The 20,669-nt window shown below is 66.1% G+C and overlaps 2 protein-coding genes across 4 annotated transcripts; one reads left to right on the top strand and one right to left on the bottom strand.

The window, feature by feature from the left end:
* Nucleotides 1-1,237: 1,237 nt before the first annotated feature.
* TRIM46 (tripartite motif containing 46) lies at nt 1,238-15,791 on the bottom strand. Of its 3 annotated transcripts, none has more exons than XM_077841147.1 (10): nt 15,729-15,791; nt 13,753-14,008; nt 12,567-12,910; nt 11,891-12,034; nt 11,152-11,247; nt 10,699-10,952; nt 10,237-10,358; nt 5,888-6,187; nt 1,938-2,235; nt 1,238-1,613 (listed from the first exon to the last, which is right to left on the bottom strand). In XM_077841147.1, exons 1-10 carry the CDS (start codon nt 15,789-15,791, stop codon nt 1,238-1,240), a joined length of 2,253 nt encoding a protein of 750 aa, XP_077697273.1. The 3 variants fall into 3 exon arrangements, with proteins under 3 accessions (XP_077697273.1, XP_077697272.1, XP_077697274.1); XM_077841146.1 differs by lacking the exon at nt 15,729-15,791 and adding an exon at nt 15,125-15,163; XM_077841148.1 differs by lacking the exon at nt 1,938-2,235 and having other exon boundaries at nt 1,436-1,613.
* A 2,008-nt stretch (nt 15,792-17,799) lies between these two features.
* Nucleotides 17,800-20,345, top strand: KRTCAP2 (keratinocyte associated protein 2). The gene is made up of 5 exons (XM_077841087.1): nt 17,800-17,913; nt 18,809-18,963; nt 19,078-19,141; nt 19,577-19,643; nt 20,149-20,345. The coding sequence occupies exons 1-5, from the start codon at nt 17,910-17,912 to the stop codon at nt 20,267-20,269; spliced, it is 411 nt and encodes a 136-aa protein (XP_077697213.1). The 5' UTR covers nt 17,800-17,909; the 3' UTR covers nt 20,270-20,345.
* Nucleotides 20,346-20,669: the final 324 nt, after the last annotated feature.

The following is a 20,669-nucleotide window of genomic DNA, read 5'->3' on the forward strand; positions in this document are numbered from 1 at the left end:
CGTGAAGCTGCACTAGCCCCCCTGCCCCCGGAAGGAGGCGCGTGCAGGGCAGTGGGTGCAGACACTTCATGCCGGTGCCGTAGGGGCTTCGCAGGACAGGTGCAGCAGGGCAGGGCTGGACCCATGTGGGGAGCTCCCCGCATGGCAGCGTGGAGGTCGGGGTGAGACCCCCTCCATGCTCTCCCATCCTCCCTCGCACTTGACGGGATGTTTCCAGCAGGCCCCAGCCTGGGGAGGGAGCTTCATTCTGCAGTCTGGTGCCTTCCCAGTGAGCAGGGCTCTCTGCACCCCTCCGCCGTCACCCGCTTCCTCTGCAGAGCCGCGCTGAGGGAGCGGCAGGATGAGCCCAGATGCAGGGGGCAGGACGAGCCCTGGCTCTGGGCAGCAGCTGGGCTGGCTGGGTCAATGAGCCACGTCTACAATCACCCTCTGCCCAACCCAGCCCAACCTCCCCCGGCCCAGGGCCCAGCCCGGGGCTCAGGCAGCTCCCCAGCTCGGCCCCACCCAGCTCCCCCTCTCAGGCCCGGGCACAGCGGCTGGCTGCTGCGCCCTGGTCCATGTGGAAGGAGGATCTCGGGAACGTGACACTCACCCAGGCCCGGCCCATCCTCAGGCCAGAGCCTGGCAGGATGGGGGTTGGTTCAGGGGCACTGCCAGGCTCTGCCCAGTGTCCTCAGTGCCCACAGCTCAGACTCCAGGGTTAAACGTGCTGGAGAGGGCACCATTTCAGGTGGGAGCCCCTGGCAGGCTGTGGAGAGGAGCTGGGGGTGGGAGGGGAGAGGTTTTGGTGGGAGGGTGGTGAGGGGGAGCAGCAGGCCCCAACCCTCCCCCCACAATCCACCAGAACAGGAAGGATTCACAAGCCCAGCACGGAGACGCTGGGAAGCAGAGCCGGGCTCTCCTGGCCCCCGAGGCCTCAGCTCATGGCTGGGTCCCACGCTGGCAGGGGTCTGCCCTACGCCGCCCTTCTGCCGTCACTGCAGCCTGCGCTCCGGGCCCGGGGGCTGAGGCCCTAAACTGGCCCCATGTCAGAGCCTCGCTCCGCTCCCCGTCAGCTCTGAGGCCCCCCTCGTTAACCCCACTGGCCAGAGCTCAGTGGTCCCCAGAGCCAAACTCCCACGCCGGGTGGAGGGCAGGGCTCAGGCGGCTCCTCCTGGTGGCATGTCCGCGGCGTGCAATCCCACTGCCGGCAGCAGGCCCCGGGGCCAATCCCCGGCCGGCGTGTGCCAGGGCCGGCTCAGTCCAGCTTGGAGAGGCCCCCGATGGTCACTTTGCGCTCCTGTTTGCTGGCCACCAGCTCCTGCAGCTGCAGGGCCCCGCCCCCGATGAAGCAGAAGGCCGGGCAGACGGGGCCCGAGCAGTCCACGCCGCACTCCCACAGGCCGCGGAAGGAGACAGCGTCGTAGAAGCTCACCTTGCCCCGCTCGTAGTCCAGGCAGACGCCGATGCGGGGGGGCAGGGGGATGGTGCAGCCGCTGGGGTCGCGAGAGGTGAGGGCCGAGCCATGGGGCAGCAGGATCTTGCCCATGCCGATGGTCAGGAAGGCGTATGGGGGGGGCACGTCCACGGTGGCGTCCTCCGCCCCACTGTCATGCCCGCTGTCTGGGTCGTACCTGCCCGGCAGGAGGGGGAGCATGAGTGCGGACGGACACACAGACGGATCCGCCCTGAGACGATCCCATCCCCTGGGGCACGGCAGCCTCAGACAGAGGGGGCTGAAGCCCCCCACGGTCTCTGCCCCTCTGCCCGGTTAGCATCCAGGCCCCTCCCTCAGGGAGCAGTAAAGCATGCCAAGGGCTTAGCCGGGTGTGGGGTGCGACAGAGGGAGGGGCCCGACGGTGTGATGGGAGCTCCAGCCCAAGGCCCACGGACCTGGGGGCATTGCTGGGCCCTGCCTCCCCCACCCCCAGCGTGGGTGGCCCAGCTTCTGCCCTCACCTGGGGCTCACCACGTCCTGCGGCACCTGGAACCACTCCTGCAGCTTGCTCTCCAGCCCCACGCCCACCTTGACCAGGTAGGAGCTGGGGTCCACGCAGCAGGCCCAGTAACTGCGGCCCTGCGTGACGGCCACGTCGCCGATGAGCAGGTCGATGGAGAGGTGGCAGCTGGTCATGAGGCGCTCAGCGGCAAAGAGCATGGGCAGGCCAGGTACACTACGCACGGCCCGCTGGTCCTTGCTGATGGCCAGGCGCTCCCGATTGAAGCCCCAGCGGTTATCGAGGAAGAAGCTCAGGACTGAGAAGCGAGAGAGAACAGAGAGTGGGGAAGGGCTGAAAGACAGGGGGGGCCCCACACCCCCACAGGCTCCTCTCCTGGCGGGACGCAGGGACACGTGGGACTCCTCAGGGGCGCAGCAACCTGGGCTTCCCCCTAGCTGGGAGTCGCCACAACCCTGGGTCGAGTGCACGGGACTCACAGACACTGACCACTCACCGCACTTCCCCGTGCTGCGGCTCTGGGGCTGGGGTGACTCCCGAGGTGCATCCCCATGGAGATCCCCAGGGCTGGCTTAGAGCCCTCCGTCTGCAGGTCACAGATGTGTGCTGTGGGAGGTGTGGGCAGGTAGGTCCCCCCAACCTGGCACAGACGGCGCTGGGGGGGTAACATAAGAACGGCCAGACTGGGTCAGACCAAGGGTCCCTCTAGCCCAGTGACCTGTCTTCCACAGTGGCCAGTGCCAGGTGCCCCAGAGGGAATGAACAGAACAGGGAATCACCAAGTGATCCATCCCCTGTCGCCCATTCCCAGCTTCTGGCAAACAGAAGGGAGATCATCAGTTCCCATAGTATCTAGATACTGAGGTTTTAGGCCTGCTTCTGAGTCCTCATCTTTCTTTATCCCTGTGGTGTATCACAGCCCCAGGGCATGAAATGCAACCACCTCTGGGGTTGGGTGCAGCAGCTGGTTGATAGCCAGATAGCAACCTTGTGCGGCAATTGCTCACCCAGTGCTGACATGCAGCCATCTCTGGGGTGGGGCCCATCAGATGTTTAAATGTATATCAAAGTCTTTTGCAAAAAATATAATTCCATGATTTCACTTCGAAAAAACTCAGGTTTTGGGTTAAAGCAGGTGGAGGGATGGGAGGGAGTACAGTATATAGTGAATGAAAGGTTGATTTAAAAAGTTTCAGAAAAATATTGTGAAAACAGGAAATTCCTATAATCTCATAAGAACGACCAGACTGGGTCAGACCAAGGGTCCATCCAGCCCAGTGTCCTGTCTGCCGACGGTGGCCAGTTCCAGGTGCCCCAGAGGGAATGAACAGAACAGAGAATCGCCCAGTGATCCATCCCGTCGCCCATTCCCAGCCTCTGGCAAACAGAGGCTAGGGACACCATCCCTGCCCATCCTGGCTCATAGCCATTTATGGAACTATCCTCCATGAATTTATCTAGTTCTTTTTTGAACCCTGGTAATGTCTTGGCCTTCATAACATCATCTGGCAAGGAGTTCCACAGGTTGACTGTGCGCTGTGTGAAGAAATACTTCCTTTTGTTTGTTTTAAACCTGCTGCCCATTAATTTAATTTGGCAACCCCTAGTTCTTGTGTTATGAGAAGGAGTAAATAACATTTCCTGATTCACTTCTCCACACCTGTCATGATTTTATAGACCTCAATCATATCCCCCCTTAGTTGTCTCTTTTCCAAGCTGAAAATTCCCAGTCTTATTAATCTTCCCTCATATAAATATCCCTTACCTGGTGCAGGCAGTGTGTGCAGGTAGGTCCCCCCACACCTGGTGCAGGCAGAACAGGAGGGGATATCCCCTCACCCGGTACGGGCGGTGTGTGCAGGTAGATCCCCGCCCTCACCTGGTGCAGGCGGCGGGTGCAGGTAGATCCCCCCCCTCACCCAGTGCGGGCGGCGTGTGCAGGTAGATCCCCCCCCTCACCCAGTGCGGGCGGCGTGTGCAGGTAGATCCCCCTCACCCGGTGCGGGCGGCGTGTGCAGGTAGATCCCCCCTCACCCGGTGCGGGCGGCGTGTGCAGGTAGATCCCCCCCTCACCCGGTGTGGGCGGCGTGTGCAGGTAGATCCCCCCCTCAGCCGGTGCGGGCGGCGTGTGCAGATAGATCCCCCCTCACCCGGTGCGGGCGGCGTGTGCAGATAGATCCCCCCTCACCCGGTGCGGGCGGCGTGTGCAGATAGATCCCCCCTCACCCGGTGCAGGCGGCGTGTGCAGGTAGATCCCCCCCTCACCCGGTGCGGGCGGCGGGTGCAGGTAGATCCCCCCCTCACCCGGTGCGGGCGGCGTGTGCAGGTAGATCCCCCCCTCACCCGGTGCGGGCGGCGTGTGCAGGTAGATCCCCCCTCACCCGGTGCGGGCAGCGTGTGCAGGTAGATCCCCCCTCACCCGGTGCGGGCAGCGTGTGCAGGTAGATCCCCCCCTCACCCGGTGCGGGCGGCGTGTGCAGGTAGATCCCCCCTCACCCGGTGCGGGCGGCGTGTGCAGGAAGATCCCCCCCTCACCCAGTGCGGAAGGCGTGTGCAGGTAGATCCCCCCCTCACCCGGTGCAGGCGGCGTGTGCAGGTAGATCTCCCCCTCACCCGGTGCGGGCGGCGTGTGCAGGTAGATCCCCCCTTACCGGTGCGGACGGCGTGTGCAGGTGGATTCCCCCCTCACCCGGTGCGGGCGGCGTGTGCAGGTGGATTCCCCCCTCACCCAGTGCGGACGGCGTGTGCAGGTAGATCCCCCCTTACCCAGTGCGGACGGCGTGTGCAGGTGGATTCCCCCCTCACCCGGTGCGGGCGGCGTGTGCAGGTAGATCCCCCCTCACCCGGTGCGGATGGCGTGTGCAGGTGGACCCCCCCTCACCCGGTGCGGGCGGCGTGTGCAGGTGGATTCCCCCCTCACCCGGTGCGGGCGGCGTGTGCAGGTGGATTCCCCCCTCACCCGGTGCGGGCGGCGTGTGCAGGTGGATCCCCCCCTCACCGGGTGCGGGCGGCATGTGCAGGTCGATCCCCCCTCACCCGGTGCGAGCGGCGTGTGCATGTGGATCCCCCCTCACCCGGTGCAGGCGGCGTGTGCAGGTGGATTCCCCCCTCACCCGGTGCGGGCGGCGTGTGCAGGTGGATTCCCCCCTCACCCGGTGCGGGCAGCGTGTGCAGGTGGATTCCCCCCTCACCCGGTGCGGGCAGCGTGTGCATGTGGATCCCCCCTCACCTGGTGCGGGCGGCGTGTGCAGGTTGATCCCCCCTCACCTGGTGCGGGCGGCGTGTGCAGGTAGATCCCCCTCACCCGGTGCGGGCGGCGTGTGCAGGTGGATCCCCCCTCACCGGGTGCGGGCGGCGTGTGCAGGTCGATCCGCCCTCACACGGTGCGGGCGGCGTGTGCAGGTCGATCCCCCCTCACCTGGTGCGGGCGGCGTGTGCATGTGGATCCCCCCTCACCCGGTGCGGGCGGCGTGTGCAGGTCGATCCCCCCTCACCTGGTGCGGGCGGCGTGTGCATGTGGATCCCCCCTCACCCGGTGCGGGCGGCGTGTGCAGGTCGATCCCCCCTCACCCGGTGCGGACGGCGTGTGCAGGTCGATCCCCCCTCACCCGGTGCGGATGGCGTGTGCAGGTCGATCCCCCCTCACCCGGTGCGGGCGGCGTGTGCAGGTCGATCCCCCCTCACCTGGTGCGGGCGGCGTGTGCAGGTGGATCCCCCCTCACCGGGTGCGGGCGGCGTGTGCAGGTCGATCCGCCCTCACACGGTGCGGGCGGCGTGTGCAGGTCGATCCCCCCTCACCTGGTGCGGGCGGCGTGTGCATGTGGATCCCCCCTCACCCGGTGCGGGCGGCGTGTGCAGGTCGATCCCCCCTCACCCGGTGCGGACGGCGTGTGCAGGTCGATCCCCCCTCACCCGGTGCGGGCGGCGTGTGCAGGTCGATCCCCCCTCACCTGGTGCGGGCGGCGTGTGCAGGTAGATATCTTCGCTGTACTCCCCGAAGCCGGCCTTGTTGCAGCCCTTCACTCTCAGCACGTAGACGCTGTCCGTGTCCAGGTACTCCACCAGGGCGCTGGTGCCCCGCACTTCCTCCCGCCGCTGCCACAGCTTGAGCGCCTTGGCCTTGGCGTCGCTCTTGCGGTACTCCACAGTGAAGTGCCAGGCGGGCGGCGAGAGCTGGGGCAGGCGCCAGCAGAGGAAGATCTGGTCGTAGGCGTAGGTGCGCTGCGTGTCGATCACCGGCGCCTCGGGGGCTGCAGGGAGAGACACAGGCTAAGCGAGCAGGCCCCACTTGGGGGGCAGGCGAGCGGCCAGACGCAGGGCGGGGGCATTCCGGACGGACGGACGGACGCACAACCAGCAGGAGGCTAGGGGACTCTGACTGCCGAGAGCTCATGTGGGCACCAGGGGGAGAGTCAGGGAGACGGGGCCAGGGGCTGCTGAGAGGCTCCAGGGACCAGGCGGGCTGAGTGCAAGTGTGGGGAGAGAGAGGCAGGGAGGGAGGCTGGAGACACAGGAGGGGATGAGGGGGAGCAGGGAACTGAAGGATGGAACTGGGGATGGAACCGGGCACAGCGTGATGGAGGGTGGTGGCGGGGACTGGGCGGTGAGGGGTGGGGAGCTGGAACAGAGGGGAGAGAGGACGGAGGGATGGGACGAGGATAGTGGGGGATGGAGACACAGGGATGGAGGAATAGGGACAGGGATGGGTGGGAAGTGAGGGATGGGCACAGAAGGATGGAGTGGCAGATGGGGGGATGGAGACAGAAGCGAGGGATGGGGGGATGGGGCAGATGGGGATGGGCACAGAAGCGAGGGATGGGGGGATGGGGGCAGATGGGGGGCGGGCACAGAAGTGAGGGATGGGGGGATGGGGGCAGATGGGGGGCGGGCACAGAAGCGAGGAATGGAGGGATGGGGGAGATGGGGAAGGGCACAGAAGTGAGGGATGGGGGGATGGGGGCAGATGGGGAAGGGCACAGAAGCGAGGGATGGGGGGATGGGGGCAGATGGGGGATGGGCACAGAAGCGAGGGATGGGGGGATGGGGGCAGATGGGGGATGGGCACAGAAGCGAGGGATGGAGGGCACATGGGATGGGCACAGAAGCGAGGGATGGAGGGATGGGGGTGGGCACAGAAGCGAGGGATGGGGGTCAGATGGGGTGGGCACAGAAGCAAGGGATGGGGGGTAGATGGGGTGGGCACAGAAGCGAGGGATGCGGGCAGATGGGGAATGGGCACAGAAGCGAGGGATGGGGGGCAGATGCGGGATGGGCACAGAAGCGAGGGATGGGGGGATGGGGGCAGATGGGGGGCGGGCACAGAAGTGAGGGATGGGGGGCAGATGGGGATGGGCACAGAAGTGAGAGATGGGGGGATGGGGGCAGATGGGCGTGGGCACAGAAGCGAGGGATGGGGGGATGGGAGCAGATGGGGGGCGGGCACAGAAGCGAGGGATGGGTGGATGGGGGCAGATGGGGGGTGGGCACAGAAGCAATGGATGGGGGGTAGATGGGGCGGGCACAGAAGCGAGGGATGCGGGCAGATGGGGAATGGGCACAGAAGTGAGGGATGGGGGGCAGATGCGGGATGGGCACAGAAGCGAGGGATGGGGGGATGGGGGCAGATGGGGGGCGGGCACAGAAGCGAGGGATGGGGGGCAGATGGGGGTGGGCACAAAAGCGAGGGATGGAGGGATTTGGGGCGGGCACAGAAGCGAGGGATGGGGGGCAGATGGGGATGGGCACAGAAGTGAGGGATGGGGGGATGGGGGCAGATGGGCGTGGGCACAGAAGCGAGGGATGGGGGGCAGATGGGGGCGGGCACAGAAGCGAGGGATGGAGGGATGGGGGCAGATGGGGATGGGCACAGAAGCAAGGGATGGAGGGCAGATGGGGGATGGGCTCAGAAGCAAGGGATGGGGGCGGGCACAGAAGCGAGGGATGGAGGGATGGGGGGCAGATGGGGGCGGGCACAGAAGCGAGGGATGGAGGGATGGGGGCAGATGGGGATGGGCACAGAAGCAAGGGATGGAGGGCAGATGGGGGATGGGCTCAGAAGCAAGGGATGGGGGCGGGCACAGAAGCGAGGGATGAAGGGATGGGGGGCAGATGGGGGCGGGCACAGAAGCGAGGGATGGAGGGCAGATGGGGGGCGGGCACAGAAGCGAGGGATGGAGGGATGGGGGCAGATGGGGAAGGGCACAGAAGCGAGGGATGGAGGGCAGATGGGGGGCAGGCACAGAAGCGAGGGATGGAGAGATGGGGGCAGATGGGGAAGGGCACAGAAGCGAGGGATGGAGGGCAGATGGGGGGCGGGCACAGAAGCGAGGGATGGGGCAGATGGGGGGCGGGCACAGAAGCGAGGGATGGAGGGATGGGGGCAGATGGGGAAGGGCACAGAAGCGAGGGATGGGTGGCAGATGGGGCATGGGCACAGAAGCGAGGGATGGGGGCAGATGGGGGCGGGCACAGAAGCAAGGGATGGAGGGCAGATGGGGGGCGGGCACAGAAGTGAGGGATGGGGGCAGATGGGGGGTGGGCACAGAAGCGAGGGATGGAGGGATGGGGGCAGATGGGGAAGGGCACAGAAGCGAGGGATGGGTGGCAGATGGGGCATGGGCACAGAAGCGAGGGATGGAGGGCAGATGGGGGCGGGCATAGAAGCGAGGGATGGAGGGCAGATGGGGGGCGGGCACAGAAGTAAGGGATGGGGGCAAATGGGGGGTGGGCACAGAAGCGAGGGATGGGGGCAGATGGGGAAGGGCACAGAAGCGAGGGATGGAGGGCAGATGGGGAATGGGCACTGAAGCGAGGGATGGAGGGCAGATGGGGGGCGGACACAGAAGCGAGGGATGGAGGAATGGGGGCAGATGGGGAAGGGCACAGAAGCGAGGGATGGGGGGCAGATGGGGCATGGGCACAGAAGCGAGGGATGGAGGGCAGATGGGCGGCGGGCACAGAAGCGAGGGATGGGGCAGATGGGGGGCGGGCACAGAAGCGAGGGATGGAGGGATGGGGGCAGATGGGGGGCGGGCACAGAAGCGAGGGATGGAGGGATGGGAGCAGATGGGGAAGGGCACAGAAGCGAGGGATGGAGGGATGGGGGCAGATGGGGGGCGGACACAGAAGCGAGGGATGGGGGGCAGATGGGGAAGGGCACAGAAGCGAGGGATGGGGGGCAGATGGGGCATGGGCACAGAAGCGAGGGATGGGGGGATGAATGGGGGAAGAGGACAGAGGTCTGGTGAGAGAGAGCAGGGGCAGCTCTAGGGGCGGGAGCGTGACTTGCCTCGGGTACTTCAGTGACGACTCAGCAGCGGCCATAGCCTATAAACAAACAGAGGTAGAAGCGAGTCTGAAAAGAGTCCCCAGCCAGTGCAGTGCAGGGCCCGGGGTGGGCACCTGCCCGTGGGGGAGGGCACCTGCCCTTCCCATGGGAGCGCTCCCCCACAGGGAGTCCTGGCCCAGCCTGGCCCAGCTGGCTACTCACCCTTCTGCATCTGGCACAGGGTCCTGGTCCTGTTTGCTCACATCCAAGTCCCACCGCACAGGCTCTTGACCCCCAGCTTCCTACCCTCCGCCCTGCCCTGCCTGCAGGGAGCCTGGAGCACAGGGTGGGGGCTGACGCTGGCTGAGCCCCATGGACTCTGGGGGCTGCTGGGCCAGGGGATCCGTCTCTTGACTCTATAGGGAGCCCCGAGCCCGCCTGGGTATTTCACATACCCTGCCTGCCCCGAGAGCGAGCAGCTTCCTGCCAGGAGGGGCCCCCTGGGTAGGGCAGGACAACGCGGTGGCTGAGGGCAGGACCCGAAGTGTGGGAGGCTTTGCGGGAGCCCATGAGGCCACTTCTCCCACAGGTCTCTCTCCAGCAGCTGCCAGCCCCTGACCCAGCTCCACACAGAAGGGAGGTGTGGGGGTCAGGCTGCCAGACAGGAGCTCCTCCCACTCCAGACAGAGCTCCTCCCACTCCAGCTGCCAGGCAGGGAGCTCCTCCCCCTCCAGACAGAGCTCCTCCCCCTGCAGGGTGCCAGACAGAGAGCTTCTCCCGCTGCAGGGTGCTTGGCAGGAAGCTCCTTCCACTCTGCACACAGCTCCACCCTCTCCAGGAAAGCAGAGAGAAAGCTCCTCCCTCTCAGCATAGAGCTCCTCCCCATCCAGGAAGCCCCGCCCCTCATTCCAGAACTCCTCCCACACAGCCCAGAGCTCCTCCCCCTAAAGGAAGCCACAGAGGAAGCTCCTCCCCCTCAGCCCAGAGCTCCTCCCCTGCGGCTGGCCGCAGGTCTCCGGCTGTCATGTTTACCTTTGATAAAGGTCAGGTCCGCGAGCAGCTTCATCTCTCTGCTGAGGTCCAGCTGGAAGCGGCTGAAGGACGAAGTGGCAGCAGGCCGGAAGCTCTGCAGCGAGTCTGTGGCCCTGACGATCCTGCGGCGACGGGAGATTCAGGCGTCGGTGCAACGGGCCCCGGTAAGGGGCTCCCGGTGGCACCAGTGCCCAGTCCTACTCACGCACCAGTATGGGGGCTCCCGGCAATTGAGCCCCGAGTCCCTCCCGCTAGCCCACAGGGGTGGAAGGCTCCTCCTGCATGTGTCCCACTGCACTGGGAGATGGGGACAGCGCATCAGCCAGATCCCTGGCCCCGGGAGACCCCCTGCGGCGCCCACAGAACCACAGACGATCAGGGTTGGAAGGGACCTCAGGAGGTTCTCACCCCACCCCCTGCTCAAAGCAGGACCCACCCCAACGAAATCAGAGGGAACGGTACCTGCTGTGCAGCTGCTTGGCTGCCTGGACAAAGCAGGGGTGGTCGGTCTCCTTCAGCACCTCCTGAGCGTAGCCCACCATGCCCGAGTTCTCCAGCATGGCCCGGTGCTCCTGGATCTGGTGGTGCAGGCTGGCCAGCCGCTCCTGCTGGGACTCCTGGATGGCCTGCAGCAGGGCCGTCTGCTTCTCCTCCAGCACCGTGCACAGGCCCCGTATCAGCTGGGAAACCTCCTCCTTGGCCTGGGACCCACTCACCTGCCCGACCAGAGCAGATTCACCATGGGGCCTCCCTCCACACAGGGGCCCCGCTGCCTCAGGGCTTTGGCACCTGGCCTGGGGGTGCCCTGGGGATGGAGCACAGTGCCGGGACACCTCCTGCCCTCGCCCCAGAGGGGTGAAGCAGCGTCCCCTCCCCCGGTCCTGGCAGTGCCCCTTGCTGGCGACCCCCGCTCACCTCGGTGTGCTTCACCGTCTCCTCCAGCTCCGCGATCTGCACCTGCACCGTGTCCTGGCTGCTCAGGATGTAGGTGAGGCTCTTCGTCAGCTTCTCCTACACAGGCAGCGTGGGCAAAAGAGACACGCAGGCCGCTCACCTCGCACCGTCCAGTCCACGGGGAGGGGGGAGGGCTCTGAACCCAGCCACCTGGGTGTGCACACTGAACAAGCCGGGCCCCACGCCTGGGCCAACATGCACAGGCCATGAGGGTGGCGGCAGGTTTACAAAGGGACCTGACCCCCCGACACTGCATGCACCCCACTCACTGCATCCCCACTGCATGCACCTTGCTCACTGCATCACCCCTCTGCATGCACCTCGTTCACTGATTCCCCCCATGACATGTACCCCATTCACTGCATCCCCCCCCACTGCATGCACCTTGCTCACTGCATGTCTCTTCTGCACCCTCCACTGCTGGTACTGGACCCCCACCCTGTGCATGCCCTACTGATCTGCACACCCCCAGCTCCGGGATGGGATCCCCCCCTCAGGGTACATCCCACTTGTGTTGCCCAGCTCTGACAGAGAGACAGTCCTCCCGGCCTGCCAATCCCCCATCTGTACCTGACCCTCTCTGCCATGGAGACCCACGCCCCACCCTGCCCATGCCCCAAGCGCCAGCACAAAGCTCCCCACCACCCATACTCCATCTGCACCCCCACTCTGGCCTGGGAAGCCCCGGCGCACCCCTTACCCGCAGGGCCTGGTAGGCGCTCAGCACAGGCGTGATCTTGTGGCTGGCATGAGCGCGGCGCACACGGCACAGTGGGCACACCAGCCGCTGGCAGGTCTTGCAGTAGTGAGTCACCTCCTCCTTGTGCTCCGGACACATCAGACCCTGCGCAGCAAGACCCACGCTCAGCAACAGGGGCCGGCGCCCTGCTTTCCAGCCAGCACCCCCACCCCGCCAGTGGGTGTCAGCACCCCCCTCCCCACTCCGTGACCCCCTCCCCCCCCAGCTGCCTCAGCATCCCCCTTCCATCCACGTGCCCCCTGATCTCGGCACCCCCCCAGTGTCCCTGGCATCAGGCCCCCTGCCAGCATGCAGGGGTGCGACACCGGGGTTGGCAGCGCCCTGCACGCCTCCAGATGGACGAGATGCATGGAGCCCCCGCCTGCCTCCACCCCAGCCGCCCGTGCAGCAGCGGCCAGAGGCCCTGTCACCTCAGAGCCATGTTCAGGTCCCCGCTGGCCCCTGCTCTGGGCACAGGGCGGGTGACGCCGGGCCCAGACACGCCACCCCCTCCCCAACCGAGTCCCAGCACCCAGACCTCTCCCCAGCCATGCCCAGGGCCCAGGGCCCAGCCTGGGGACTGCTCGCGTCCGGGCCTCGCTGGAGCCTGGCCCGGGACGCCCTGGGCAGCCCCTACCTTGGGCCGGAAGTTGAGGGTGGGCGGCGTGGGCTCGTGCTGGGCCTTCTGGGTGCCCCAGGGGTGGCAGAGCTTGAAGCACTCGTTGCAGAAGCTCGACTTGCACTCGGTGCAGCCCTTGGTGGCCTCCAGCGGGGGGGGCTTGCAAAACTGGCACACGATGGCGGTGCCGATGCTGATGGTCTGGCGGTACCGCTCCACAGCCCGCTCCAGCGTCAGGTTCCGGAACAGGCTGCCCAGGCCCCGCTCGCCCAGCTCCACATCCCGCTGGCAGGACGGGCACGGGAAGCTGACGGTCTGGGGGTGCACGGCCCCCCGCTTCCGGCCCGGGTAGGTGCCAAACCCTGGGGGACCCCAGAAGCCTGTCACATGACACTCAGCCCTGCCACGGCCGACCCCTCCCCGCCACAGCCATTAACCCTCCCGCCACGGCCGCCATCCCCCTGCCACGGCCACGAACCCTCGCCACGGCCGTCACCCCCCTGCCACGGCCGACCCCTCCCCGCCACAGCCATTAACCCTCCCGCCACGGCCGCCATCCCCCTGCCACGGCCACGAACCCTCGCCACGGCCGTCACCCCCCTGCCACGGCCGGCCCCTCCCCGCCACAGCCATTAACCCTCCCGCCACGGCCGCCATCCCCCTGCCACGGCCACGAACCCTCGCCATGGCCGTCACCCCCCTGCCACGGCCGACCCCTCCCCACCACAGCCATTAACCCTCCTGCCACGGCCGCCATCCCCCTGCCACGGCCACGAACCCTCGCCACGGCCGTCACCCCCCTGCCACAGCCGACCCCTCCCCGCCACAGCCATTAACCCTCCCGCCACGGCCGCCATCCCCCTGCCACGGCCACGAACCCTCGCCACGGCCGTCACCCCCCTGCAACGGCCGTCACCTACCCACTCCCGCCCTCTGCCCCTTGCACAGAGACCTCAGGCCTGGTTACCCTCCCAGGCCCCGCAGCCTCCTCCCGGCCCCGACTGAGCTTCCCCAGTGAATTCCTGCACCGAGATGCACAGACTCCTCCCACTCTGCCAAGGGGGATCAGGAGCCTTCTGCTCCCAATGCACTCTGGGGGTTTTCCAGGGCTCAGAGGATGTGGAAGCTGCATCCCCCAGACCCTAGAAGCAGGGTCCTCCTCTGGCAGGGCTGGGGATCCCAGGACGTGCTGCTCTGTCCCCACCTGACTTGAGGAGCCGATCCAAGCGGTCGGGTTTGGGGACGACCCTGCGGCCCATGCGGGGGCTGCGGGTGGCCGGTGTGGAGGCAGGCGAGGTGGGCTCCGAACTGGGGTCACAGCAGATGTAGCCATGCTGCACGAGGATCTCACTGGCACAGACGTGGCAGACATTGTGCATGCAGGGCAGGGCCAGCGGCTGCTTGTACATCTCCTTGCAGACAGGGCAGATCAGCTCCCGTTCCATGTTCTTCATGCTGGTCTGGAGAGGGGCCAAGGAGAAAGGTCACAACTGCCCCCCTAGGAACTGCCTTTCCCCACCCCCACCAGAGGGGGTGCTGGGGCTCAGTCCTGACCCGGGAGCGCCATGCTGGCAGCCACATGGGGGAGCCTTTGTTGGGCAGGTATTACAGCCACTCCCCAGGGGGGCCCCTCCCATCCCCCCAGTCTCACAGCCGCTCGTCCCAGAAACAGCTGCCAACTGGCCGCTTTCAGCAGGTAACAAGAGGTGCCAGGTTCCCTGCAGGTGCCCAGCTGGCTGCAGAACCTGCCCAGCCAGCCCCCAGCTAGGTGCATGGTCCCAGATTCCTCCAGTCTGGCCAGCCTGCCACGCGCTCCCGTGGGCTCTGACCCCAGCTCCCCAGGCTGTTCCTTCTCCATTCCCCGGCCCTCAGAGCAGAGCTCAGGGCGTTTCCCAGAAGGACCCTGGTTTCCACACTGCGCTTTGCATTCGGAACGATGGCAGAATTTGCTGCTTCGTTAGAGGGTCTGGGGCACGCTGCTTCCCCCTAAACGCCCCCTCCCCGCCCCCATTGCACACACCGGGCCTGTTCGCTGCGGGTTTGCTCTGCAATCGCCCACCCAGCCCCCAAACCCGTCCAGTTCCAACCCAGAAAGAGCGAAATCCCGGCTCTGCTTGTGGCCCAAAGCGACCAAGGGAAGGGCCTGATGCGGGCCCTGGAGCCAGTCCCAGGGCAGGCCCCAAGTCCCAGTGCGTTGTCCTGAGGAGTCCACAAGCTGCCAACTCCCCCAGTGGGGCAAAGAGCCTCCCCCCGGCCCAAAACACACGGCTCCCTCTGCCCCAAGCCCCATTCACGGGCCCTCCGCTCCTGGCTAGGCTGCCCCTGCGGCTGCCCCTTGTGTGGCTGGCACCTGCCAGGTGCATCTGCCCAGTTCGGTGCACACCGCAGACATGCACACACACACCCCCCCACCTTGCTGCTGCACAATGCCACTGGGGATCGAGGCAGCCAGCAAGCCTGCAGCCTGCCAGGCCATCCATCTCTGGCCCGCAGGGGCCAAGGACAAAGCCCAGACAGTCCCCCTGCTCCCAGACCCCCGGCGGGCGAGCTGTCAGCTGGCCAGGGCCCGCGCTCACCTTGCTGCATCTCTTGGATGCCATCTCTGCCTCCGGAGAAGGGGCGCAGACGACACAAAGCGAGGGGGGGGAGGGAGGAGGAGGGGAGGTGGTGAAGGGAGGGGCAGGGGGAGAAGGGGGCAGGGCAGAGACAGAAGCTGGACTGGGCCCTGCTGCTGCTGCCTGGCATCCAGCCCTGGGCGCTCCTGCATAGGGTTGCCATGGAGACTGAGAGCTGCATGGATGCTCGGGATCCTTCTCAGCCCCTGGGGAAGGAGGGTCCAGGGCAGGGATGGAGGCGAATGGGGAGCCCCGGGGGCCTCTCACCCCCAGAAGCAGCTGGTCTGGTTCCTGCTCACCCCCCTCCCATGCCACCATCATCATCTACCCCACCCCGTGCATTGCACGCCCATCCCCCACACACTACACACCCAGCGATCCCCGTGCATTGCACACCCGAGTATCCTTTGCACTGCATAATCATCCTCCCGGCCCCTGCACGCCCCATCCCCGTGCAATGCACACCGATCACCCCCGTGCATTGCACACCCCCGTGCGCCCCATACCCGTACCCCCCATCACGGGGCGTGCCCCCCGCCCGAGGAGCCAGCCCCCAGCCGCTCACACTGATCCGGACGAGCGCATCCATGATGGAGGTGAAGGTCTGCAGCTCCTCGCCCTCCGCCATGGCTCCGGCCGCCCCCGGCCGGGCTCCGGTCCCGACGGCAGCGCGGCGGCGGCGAACACCCCACGCTGCGGCGGGGGGGCGCACGGAGGAGCCGAGCTGAGGCAGGGAGCGGTGCGCATGCTCCCGGGGTAGGGGCGAGGGGCTGGCACGTGGAGGGGGGGCAGGGCTGCCCCCCTGCTCCTGCAGACAGAGGAGGGGGGCTGGCACCCTCGGGGCAGGGCTGCCCCTCGTGTGGCAGGGGGCAACAGCCAGTGCCGGGGAGGGGAGAGCGGGACAGAGGCAGCCTGGCTGGGGTTACTAGCCCAGCATCACAGAGACTGGCCCATCGCCTGCACACCCCCTGACACCAGGACGCCCACCCTCTCAGCTCAGTCCCTTTGGGGATCTGGGGCCCCGTGAAAGCACCTCCCTGCCATGGTCCACACCCCTGTGCAACGCCAGACGTATGACCTGAGAGCCAGGCTCCCCCATCCCCGCTGGGGATCTCGCCCCAATGGAGAGGGGAGTTTGGCTGCCAGCACGGCCGCTGGGTAATGCCTGCTGTCGTGGGGGTTGGGTACAACGGGGACTCTTGCTGGGAGCCGGTCTGATTTGTTCCCCAGACCTGTCGAAGAGCTCTGAGCAGCTCGGAAGCTTGTTTCTCACCCACAGACTCTGGTCCAGTAAAAGATATTCCCTCCCCCACCTCATCTCTCTTGCTTCCACAGGCCTTGTCTTCCCTAGGAAAAAGGTGTGTTTTAACCCCTGGTGCCTAGCCCTCGGCTCCCCCTGGGCTTTCCCTCGACCCACTCAACGACTGTCTGTCCGCACTGTGAACGTGATACAAGCTAAACACTGTTTGCCAATGTGGACATGGCCTAGGGGCTGCCAAGCTGCTGGGCTGTGTGTCTCTCCAGCCCCGGGCTGTGCAGAGCCAGAGCAGAAGGAAAAAGGCCCTGTGACTGGCAGCCCAGGCCCGGAAAGGAGAGGATTGAAAACTTGAGGCACGCTCTGGGGTCCAGACGTCATGGCACGAGCTCCATGTTACGGTATTTTCCACTGAATGCATCCGATGAAGTGAGCTGTAGCTCACGAAAGCTCATGCTCAAATAAATTGGTTCGTCTCTAAGGTGCCACAAGTCCTCCTGTTCTTTTTGCGAATACAGACTAACACGGCTGCTCCTCTGAATCATGTTATAGCCGAGTTGTCTGGGCTGGAAGATGCCAGCACCCAGGGGCACTGCTAGAACAGTGAGTCACCAGAGAGCCCTAATGGGCCTCTTAGTGCAGCAGTTAACGCCCAGACCCTGAGAAAGGGCCCAAAGGGGGGAAACGGGGACAGGGGAGGGGATGGGGAGTTGGTGAAAACCACTTCAGTGCCGAGGGCATTGGCCACAGCGTGGGAGGCACCAGACATGTGATCTGCTGCTCCCAGCCCCACTGCTTCCAGCCCCCAGCCCCACTGCTCCCACCCCCTTTGCTCCTAGCCCCACTGCTGTGCCCCCTCCACCACCATGGCTAGTGCAGACAGGTCCCTGTATCCACCCGTCTGTCCACCCCTCGGTCTACGTCTGTCTGTCCCTACTGCGCCTCCGTGGGCACAGACAGGCCCCACAGCCCCAGACCCCTCCCCGCAGGAGCAGGGTGCTGAGCAATGTGTACAGTGCGGTGCTGAGCCACTGAACCAAACTTCCCCTGGATATGCTGGAAACCGCTTCAAGGCGCGGGGGGCGCGGCGCCCCCCGCTCCAGCCCCTACACCCGTGAGGGCCCGAGGGGAGGGAGCTCCTGCCAGGCTCGTGGAGGGGGGCGCTTTAGGGTAACTGCAATGTCTACGTCCAGCCTCCAGGGGGCGCTGCATTACAAGGCTCTGCACATGCGCACGAAATCGCTCAACGCGGGTTGCGTCGTCGGCTCTCGGCCGCCAGGCGGACTCAGAGATCACTGGAACGCCGTAGGGCTGCGCATGCGCAAAAGACTCACCACTCGCTCACTGCCGCGTCCCTTCCCGAGCAGCCTCGGCCTCGCGCGTGCGCGGTGCGGCTCTCCGTGCCGGGTTGGCCGCGCGTGCGCAGGAGACCGGGTCGGCGGGTCTGGGTCTCAGCGCGGACGGGTCGGCGGCGGCGTCTCGCGGGGCACCATGGGTAACGGGGGTGGGGGTGAGGTGCCCCGGGGTGGGGGTGAGGTGCCCCAGGCGGGGGGCCCTGCGGGGGCAGGGGGGTGAGGTTTGGTGCCCCAGGCGGGGGGGGGCTGGGGGTGCCCGGGGGTGCAGGGCGGGGGGGTGAGGTGCCCCAGGCGGGGGGGGGGGGGCAGGGGGGTGAGGTTTGGTGCCCCAGGCGGGGGGGGCTGGGGGTGCCCTGGGGTGCAGGGCGGGGGGGTGAGGTGCCCCAGGCGGGGGGGGGCGAGGTTTGGTGCCCCAGGCGGGGGGGGCTGGGGGTGCCTGCCAGGGGAGGTGCCCGGGGGGGGCTGGGGGTGCCGGGGGGGTGAGGTGCCCCGGGCAGGGGGGTGAGGTGCCCCGGGCAGGGGGGTGAGGTTTGGTGCCCCAGGCGGGGGGGGCTGGGGGTGCCCGCCAGGGGAGGTGCCCGGGGGGGACTGGGGGCGCAGGGTGGGGCAGTATGGTGCCCTGGGGGGATGAGGTGCCCCAGGTGGGGGAATTTGGGGTTGCCCACTGGGAAGGAGCCCCAGGGTGGGCAGGGTGATGGAGTGTGGTGGCCTGGGGGGGTACAGTGGGGGTGAAGTGAGGTGCCCCAGGCAGGGGGGTCTAGGGGTGCCCGCCAGGAGAGGTGGGCAGGGATCACCCCAAGGCTTCGGGCCCATGGTGCCCCCTGCGCTCACAGGGGGCTGCTGGCACCTGGCTGCCCGGGCACTAGGGGCAGGGCTGCTGCCCAGCACACAGCTCGTGTGGCACCCATCACCCTGGCGACCGGGCGCCGCGTGGCCTTTCACACAGCAGCGTGAGCTGGCGGGCGGCTGCGGGTTGCTGGGGAGGGCCCGGCAGTGGCCCAGCACCCCATTGTGTGGTTCTTGCTCTGTCCCCAGCCGTGGGCACAGGCACGTCCCTGGCGCTCTCCTCGCTCCTCTCCCTGCTGCTCTTCACCGGGATGCAGATGTACAGCAAGCAGCTGGCCTCCACCGAGTGGCTGACCATCCAGGGCGGGCTGCTGGGATCCGCGCTCTTCATCTTCTCCCTCACTGTATCTTTTGGGACATGGGGGGGGTGGGATGGGGGGAGACTTGAGCTGGGGCGGACCTTGCGCTGCCTCCTCAGGGGCAGCTGCCTCCCTTCCTTTCCTTAACTCTGGCTCCAGGCCTTCAACAACCTGGAGAGTCTGGTCTTCGGCAAAGGGTTCCAAGCCAAAATATTCCCGGAGAGTAAGTGCCCAGCCCTGCCCGAGAGGGGGAGGGGGAGGGGGTGTCACATCCATAGCTCCCAGGTAATTAAAAGAAACAGCAAGATCCAAGAGGATGCAAGTGGGGGGCGGGGGGGTCTGATTATTCCTGAGACGCTGGGTCTGCAGGGACCTGCAGAGAGTCCAGTGCTGCACTGAGCAGACGCGCTGCCCCGCCTTTGGGACCCCAGCCCTGCCCTGGGAAAATCCTCCCCATGCTGCACTCCCAGTGGGACCCTAACCCTGCTCTGGGGTTCCCATGTGCTGCTTCCCGCCAAGGGACCCTAACCCTGCTCTACTGGGGGAGGGTTCCCACTTGCTGCTCCTCCCCTTGGGGGATGCTGGCCGGCCAATGCAGCATGCCCAGGGCAGACACTCACTGCCTCTGACATTTCTCCCCTTCTCTCTTTTGCTCCAGTTCTCGTCTGTCTTTTACTCGCTCTCTTTGCATCAGGCCTCATCCACAGAGTGTGTGTGACCACCTGGTATGTAGAAAGCCTATCCCAGGGTGGTAGCAGGGAACAGGTACCCTCAGTCTTGGAGTGGGGGGAGGGCATTGCCCTGGGGAGCACCAACATCCAGCCCCTCCTCTAAGAAGGTGCTGTCAGGGCTGAAGAGACCTGCTGGGCCTTACTGAGCTCCTTTCCTGAGCTGGTGGTGCTGCCCCTGTACTAGGCAAGGGGTTGCGGGGCCAGCGGGGCTGCTCCCCGGCTGGGCATGGGGCTGGCAGGGCTGCCACTGTGCCAGGCGAGGGGTGGCAGGTCCATTCCCCGGCTGGTAACAAAGCACATAAGAATTGCATGACTGGCTCTGACTCCTGGTCCATCTTGCCCAGGATTCTGTCTCCACCAGGCTAGTGCCAGTTGCTTCAGAGGAAGGTGGTGTGGGATAAGCTGTGCCCAGCCTGGTCTCTAATAGCTGGAGCTCATGTGGGGAGCAGGTATGGGCAAGGGATGGTGCTGACTGGCCTGCCCTCCTCTCTCCTCCCAGCTTCATCTTCTCCATGATTGCCCTCTACTACATCAATAAGATTTCCTCCACGCTCTACCAGTCTGCAGCACCCATGGCAGTGCCCGCCAAGGCCATTGGCAAAGGCAAGAAGAGGAACTGATGCCCCCATGAACCCTCCCATCCAGCCTGCCCGGGACTCTGGGGTACCCAATAAAACGGTCTCTTTGTAACCTCTGGTCAGTAGCTCCTGTGGGTTCCTTGGCCTCGGTGACTGGGCATGCCTGCTCCCCTTGCCCAGGGCCCAGCTCCCCTGCACGTTCACGCCAGGGCGAGGTGCTGGCCGCGGGTGGCCGGGTAAGGTCTGTCTTTGTGTCCGACAGGCAGCAGGGGCCGCTCTACGCCAACGGCTGACAGTGTGGTGGCTTCATCCTGTGCAATAGCCAGCAGTGTCCAGCAGGGGGCACTGTGGTTTTGGCAGTAATTCTGCGTGTCCGGGAGGTGACACAAAACACGGATTGAACACATGGGCAGCACAGGCCACAGCCACTGGGTGGTGCTGC

This window comes from Eretmochelys imbricata, chromosome 24 (assembly GCF_965152235.1).
Source record: "Eretmochelys imbricata isolate rEreImb1 chromosome 24, rEreImb1.hap1, whole genome shotgun sequence".
Lineage (NCBI taxonomy): Eukaryota > Metazoa > Chordata > Testudines > Cheloniidae > Eretmochelys > Eretmochelys imbricata.